At 38.6% G+C, this 7016-nt stretch overlaps 1 protein-coding gene across 1 annotated transcript in view; it reads left to right on the plus strand.

Moving 5' to 3' along the window:
• LOC118326462 (von Willebrand factor A domain-containing protein 7-like) overlaps positions 1–3939 on the plus strand; it is a 9187-nt gene extending 5248 nt beyond the window's left edge. Inside the window, exons 13-18 of the mRNA XM_035659457.1 lie at positions 61–213; positions 386–478; positions 726–835; positions 1443–1607; positions 2459–2782; positions 2968–3939. Of these exons, the coding sequence (XP_035515350.1) occupies positions 61–213; positions 386–478; positions 726–835; positions 1443–1607; positions 2459–2782; positions 2968–3405 (1283 nt within the window). The 3' untranslated portion in view covers positions 3406–3939. The remainder of the gene's footprint in view (positions 1–60; positions 214–385; positions 479–725; positions 836–1442; positions 1608–2458; positions 2783–2967) is intronic.
• Positions 3940–7016: the final 3077 nt, after the last annotated feature.

Below are 7016 nucleotides of genomic sequence, written 5' to 3' on the forward strand. Positions count from 1 at the left end.
GGTTTGATTTTTGTTGTTGAATTTAGATTGTCTGTTTTAATATGTTTCCATCTCATTCAGGTATATCCCAGAGTTCCAGTCAGTCCAGTGGTCCTCTGGCATCCTTCACCACAGCAGGAAACCTACGTCGTTTAAGCCTCAACACTGACAATCAAACAGGATCATGGCAAATCATTGTTAATTCTAATAACCCCTACTCTGTTAAGGTCACAGGTCAGTAATATGATAGAGTGCCAGTGAGAGTTAAATGAGAAGAATTTCAAAAGATTTTATTTTGCAGTTGTCTACAGTTGTGTTTACTGTTGTAAATGGTTCCCCTACTGATCTCTCTCTCTCTCTGGTTCGTGTGTGTGTGTGTGTGTGTGTGTGTGTGTGTGTATATCAGGTCAAAGCTCAGTGAACTTCATTTATAACCTTGTGGAAGCTCACGAAGGAGCCCACGGGGACTTCAGTCTAAAGGAGGGACGTCCTCTTTCAGGTTAGACCACTTTTGTGATTATTCTTATCTTCATTTTAACAGTTTGTACATGTTTCCCATGATATATTTAATATTTAGTGTCTTTCTCAGTGTCCTCAACAATAACTTTTTAAAGAATAATATATCACTTGCCTTGAAAGTCACCAAGAATACTAACAGTCCAGCCCATCAACCAAAACTATATTACTATGTTCACATCACAATAATACTCATCTAGTTTTCCTTTCTCTCTTGTCACAACCTTCAGGTGGTAATGCCAGCCTCTTGGTCTCTGTGACAGGAAGTGACACAGTAAAGGTCACAGAAGTCACTCTGGTTGACAGCTCGGGACCAACAGAGGTTAATGGATCACTGCAGGTATGTCACACATTGTATCCAGGAGCTAAAGTGTATACTACTTTTCTGCTTACCATTTAACAAACAACAACTTTCTTACCTTGAGGGGGAGCCATTTGTTAGTCAATGTCACTATAGTAAAAATATTCCTAGCATTTGTACTGTCATGCAGTGATAATGTAACTAAATGAAGTTGACAACAAGTTGGTTACTGATTTGGATTTCTTATCTTTTAAAAGTAGATTTTCATACTATGTTAGTATGAATTTAAACCACCGGCTGCTTCAAATGTAGGAAATCTGAAGCTGGGTAAGCTTTGCCCTTGAAGTTTTGTATTGGATCCCTACCGCCATACAGTCATTTAATCCCTTTCATTCATTTCAAGTTTGTATAATTTGTCGTATTTAATGATGCAACAGGCAAGATTTTTTGATGAAAGATATAGGGCAGCAACAGAGAATGTTCTACTAGGTGTCATGCTGAAGACCTTTACAATATGGTAGGCCTGTGTAAAGCAATGACGTTGCAATTTAAAAAATGCAAGTATTCAACAGTCGGTCTCTTATTATTCTGACCGTATACTGTCTATCTTGTGACAACGTATTCTTTCTCTTCCTGTCCTCCACAGTCACTGGGAAGTGGTAACTTCCTGGTGACATTCAGTGGAGTGCCAACAGGTGACTTTGTGGTTCGCCTGAGAGGAGAGGACAGCAGCTCCACCTCCAGGTCAACACCGAGCAGCTTCCAGAGACAGGCCTCCACACAGATCAAGACCTCAAGCATCGCTGTTACTGTGAGCTCAATCACCTTTTAGTTTTCTTTCTTAGTAAAGCAATTCTCCACTTTGCTTCAGCATTTATAAAGTGAATAATCTACACTGGTGTTCCTGACTGCTGGCCTAGATTTTGGTAATTGCCATACAATTGACCACTTGTATCTCCTTATACTCGAATGAACAGTACTAATATTATCATAGTTAAGCAAACTAGTGTGTTTGCAAGGTTGTGCCTAGGTGCAGTGGTGCTTTAACTAATGTCATAATTCTAACATTTGTACAATAATAATGCTAACTGATGTTTGGCAAGTATAATGTTTACTGTGTTCAATATATTGATGTAGTGTATAAGCGTGCTAACATTAGCTAATTAGCATTAACCACAGACCAATGTTGAGGTTGATGAGAATATCATTAGTTTGGTCATAAACCAAAGTGTTGGACAAATTAAATTTTTTACATAGAATAAAGTGATGTCATCAGGGGGATGTCAGGGAATCAATAAAAGGTATTCATTTATCCTTAGGGTTATATTAATATTTGTACCGAATATCATGGTAATTCATTTAATGGTTGTCGAGACATTACACTCAAAACCATACATTTCAGAGGAATGCAAGAGGAAAAGTCAAGGTATCACCAGTTAATAGGATTTATACTAGGGGAACGATGGATGTCTTTACACAATTTAATGGCAATCTGAAAAATAGTTTCTGAGATATTTCAGTGATGGTCCAACTGATCGACACTGCCCTCCTTAGAGCCACACCACTACTGCGACTAAAAACAGGATCCTAATTGCCTTATATCCTAATATCATATTTACAATAAAAAAAGCTGATGTGATTTTTCCCCCTACTTTCTCTCAGGCCCAAGCCAACAACACCAACATAGAACCAGGCTCCACCATCTCCATCCCTTTCACAGTCGCAACGACCACCAGCGGAGTTGTTAATGACTCTGCAACTGGAACATTCACAGTGCGAGCCAACAATGACCGCAGCTTTACTTCAACTTCACCCAGCACTGTCGCCATAGCAGCAGGCACTGGAGGCAAAGCCAATGGCACCATAACCTTAACTGCCCCAGCCAGTGCTGCATCAGGAACAGACGTGACTGTTACCATTGAGGCAGAAAATGCAGCTGCTACTGACATCAACTACGCTGTCCTCAGGTTTTCTGTGGTTGCCAAGGTAAGAGAAAAACATATGTATTGTACTTGGATACGGAATAAAATAAGGTGGCTAAAATTAGTAGCCAGAGAAGAGTTGTGTGGTATGCAAGTATGTGTAACATTGATATGACAAAAATACTTTGTATGATGCCCGATTCCTGTCTTATTTCTTCATCTCTCCCATTCCTGTTTCTGTGTCTCCAGGTGACAGATATTACACGACCAGTGTGTCAGGTAGTCAGTACATCGACCAACTGTCCATCCTCTTCATCGCTCTGTGCTTCCTCCCAGTGGGAATTCATCGCTAATCTTACTGATGGCATCAATGGAACTGGCATTGAGAGCGTCACCATCCGCCAAGGGAACGGTACCCTCAATACCAGCACAGTGGCTGGAGCCGGGGGCAAGAACATTACAGTGGCTACCTACAGCGCCTCCTGCTGTTCACAGAATGTAGAGCTGGCTGTTGTGGACAGAGTAGGAAATGTGGGGAAATGTTTGGGACAAGTTAGAGAATCTACCACAGCTGCCCCTGTGACTACAGTTAACACATCAACAACAACAACATCTTCTGGAGGGCACACTTTGAGCATATCACACTGTCTCTGGATCAGTGCTGTGGTTGCTCTTCTTTGGAAGTAAAAGAGATAAATTGAAATTACACCGTGAATGTGGAATTGTAGCACATGAATCAATTGTCCTCACTGAGTATTTAATATATTTGATTTATTTAATTACGTGTGTTTGAATCTAATTACATTTCTTTGAATGAAATCACTGTTACTGATACCTCTTTCATTAACCAATATTCATTCATCTTCATGTATAAACAATGAATTTCTTTATTTAATCATTTTATTTTTGCTGCTTTGTCTTACAACATTGAAAAGTTACTTTGAATCATTTATTTTTATTAACTTAAGGGGTTATTTTAAGGGGTTATATAATTTAAAGAGAAGTATGTGTTTTGATGGTGATGAGCAATAAACTGCACTCACTTCTGCATTATTACTGGGAGGGAACTTTTCATTCTTATATATGTTTCTTATATACTATCAATATGTCCAAAGAATTGCAGGAAATATTTTGTGATGAATAGGATTTTTTCTGGTGAACCTACAGTAGTTTCTCTCAGTCTGCCCTGTCTACTTCTATTAAAAGCCATGAAAACCTGTTTTTGGTTATTTCATATGAGAGCTTCTGTATTTTATGTTTCTAACAGTGCACTAATTACGTTGCATTGGTAAGACTGGCCTATCATCTTAACTTTTGTTTCAGAGCTAGAATTGTCATATAATTTGCAGTAGGAGAGAACAAGGTAAGTCAGAGGGCCAACAGTCATGGTTCGCTACTGCTTAATGCCAATTTGTAAACAATGGCATAAAAACTGAGATTCAGGTTAAGTGTTTATGTCCTATGCCTGTAACCTATGCTACGGTTCCTCCTTTCTGCTTTCTATGTGCTTTTTTTTCTCTCCTCCAGGTGTATTCACTTGGCTATTGTTGCCATGTTATACCCAGCCAACTGGCAATAACCTATTTGTGTTTGGTTACTGTGCATTTCCAGTAAGCCATTGAGGAAGTTACATTGATCACAATACCCCAAACAGGAACTTCTCCGTCTGTTTATTTAATGTGGACAATAACAAACAGAATCTGAAGGGCACTTGAAGGGCACAGACCCCCACTAAGGTGTTTTGTTTCTACAGTGATGTTCAAAGTGGCTGTTATGTTTTTAGCATGGCACGCCATTCACTTTCATCGGATTCACCTGCACAACAAATTCACTTCACTTTGTCTTAAAGAAACAGTGTTATAATTGACCTATATTGCAATGTTAAAAAAAAACCTCTATATTGCAATGTTAAAAAAAAAGAAAAATAATTAGTGTATCCGCCACGTGATTCAGACGCACGCAAAAATGAATGGGTTCTTCCTTGGCCCATGATACACTCTTCAACCAAGTTTCATGAAAATCAGTGCAGTGGTTTTTCCTGTAAAAGAAAATATTCATCAGACCCAACTTATTTCTTGGGCATAATAAAACTAAAACAACCTTCATACAATAAAATAAATACACAACCAAATAAAATATCTAAGATAGAAATATTACAATTAAAACATTGGCACTCAGAGTTCAGTTTTCATGGCAGAGACATGAACTTAACAAGTTGTCTCTATGAAACACACACTTCTTGTGTTTGTTGTGAAACTAAATACCAGGACCATATGATGAGCAGAAAGCCCAGCACAAGAGCAAAGAACCAGAGCAGACTGTTAGCAATGGTATTACCACACTGCTAGACACTGGCAAAGCTACAGAGGCTAATGCTAGCCTTAGCTTGCAACTTACCTGTGATGATTTTAAGGGGATGTTCGATGCTATTAGAGATGAAATCATTTCTAGAGCACAGTCGCCACACTGTAGTTCACAGTTTCCTGTCAGGTAATGAAAATCAAAGAAATGGAACGGTTTGTTTTTTAAAAACTTTATTTATTGTTTGCCAAGTGAAATTTACTTTAAAAAAAAAAAGACACAACAACAAAAACTAAACAGAAAAAAACAAAACGAAACCCCCAAAATATGAGAGCAATGTAGGATACGTGAATATGTAATATTGGGGAACAATAACCACAACAATAACAGAAAAAACAGCTGTATGGTACAAAGGTTACATGTGGGTTATTCGCAAGAAAATAAAAGTTAAAAGATTAGAGTCAGATCAGAGTATCACCTCCTATATATGGTTCAGTCAGACTGCTGGGAAAGAGAGGTTTTCCACATACTCAATAGAGGAAAGCCAGGTTCTATTGTATTCTTTAAGTGATTCATTCAATGTGTATCTCAACTTCTCCATTTGGGGCCACATCATGACTTCCTTAATCCATAATATAAAGGAGGGTGGGGGACTGGTAGCCTTCCATCTAGTTAGAATTAGTCGGCGTGTTAACAGTGAGGTGAGTGCTGTAACATTTGACTGATACGAAGTGATACTATATTCTGTTGATGGAGCACCAAATATCACCATGTAAGGGTTGGGATTTATTGTTATATAAGTATGTTTGAAATATAGAGGTCCAGAAATTATTTAATGAGTTAAATAATTGAGCCAGAACATGATCCATTGTTGCTTGTGATTGATGATATCTAGGACAGCTAGAGTCAGCGTTCGAGAACATTTTGGAAAGTTTAGCTTTAGTAAGGGCTAAAATTGTATTTAAACAGTGCTTTGAAAGAACGTGTAATTTAAACTCCAAGATAAGCGAAAGAAATTTGATTTAGCCTTAAATGGGAAGTAGGTGTAATTAATATCCATGGCAAATTGGTTAACAGGAAAAATCAAAGACCCAAGTCTCTCAGTTTCTCTGATAGAGAGAGTGTAGAATTTTGACTGAAGTTTTTGTTTGAACAAGTCCGTAAAAGGTCTGTCTGCCTATTGAGAGTCAATGTTGGAAATAAGCCTGGTCAGTTCTCGAAGTCTTTCAAAGTGCTTTTTGTTTTTATATGCCGTATATGAAATGATTTGACCTCATAAGAATGCCTTGGTCCAAGATTGTGGACTTATCAGGGGTATCATTAACTTCTAGAAAGAAATTCAATCTGTGCTAAAAGATAAGCCATAAAGTCTTCGTCTGACAGCATGGAGGGGTCGAATCTCCACACTTGCTGAGGTACGTTACAATCTGGGAGGGACATATCCATTTGCACAGGAGAGTGATCTGATATAAGAATCAGAGCATGATATTTACATAAAGATACTGATTGGAGTAGGGTCAATTATACATAATGGATCTGACATGTTGTATGTTTTGTTTGTAGAAATTAATTCAGAACTGTAGCAGATTTAGAAAGAGAATTATTTTGTCTAGTCCTTGATGTGTCCAAATTTGGATCGAGGACACAGTTGAAAGTTCTTCATAAGATAGTCTTTGGCAGCACCTGGGTCAGTGAATGTTTTTTATCCCTGAAAAGAAGAGATATTCAGTCTTGCTGGATAGTGCATTCCGAATTTGTCATCCTGGCAGCGGTGCAAAAGGTCCTTCACTTCTCTGAAAGTGGCCAGGAGGTGAAACTGGCACCTCTCCAGTTACCAGTCCACACTCCATACTATGGTCTGTTGGACTTGAACCAGCGACCCTCAGGTTCTTAACTAAGTACACACTGAGCTACTACCGCCCCAGTGGGTCGCAGAGATGCCATACTGGAGCACTCGAAGGTTCATGCTCTTCTAGACAACTAGGAAAACAGATCAC

This window comes from Morone saxatilis, unplaced genomic scaffold, assembly GCF_004916995.1.
Source record: "Morone saxatilis isolate NCDOM2014 unplaced genomic scaffold, NCSU_SB_2.0 Contig17, whole genome shotgun sequence".
NCBI classification, from domain to species: Eukaryota; Metazoa; Chordata; class Actinopteri; family Moronidae; genus Morone; species Morone saxatilis.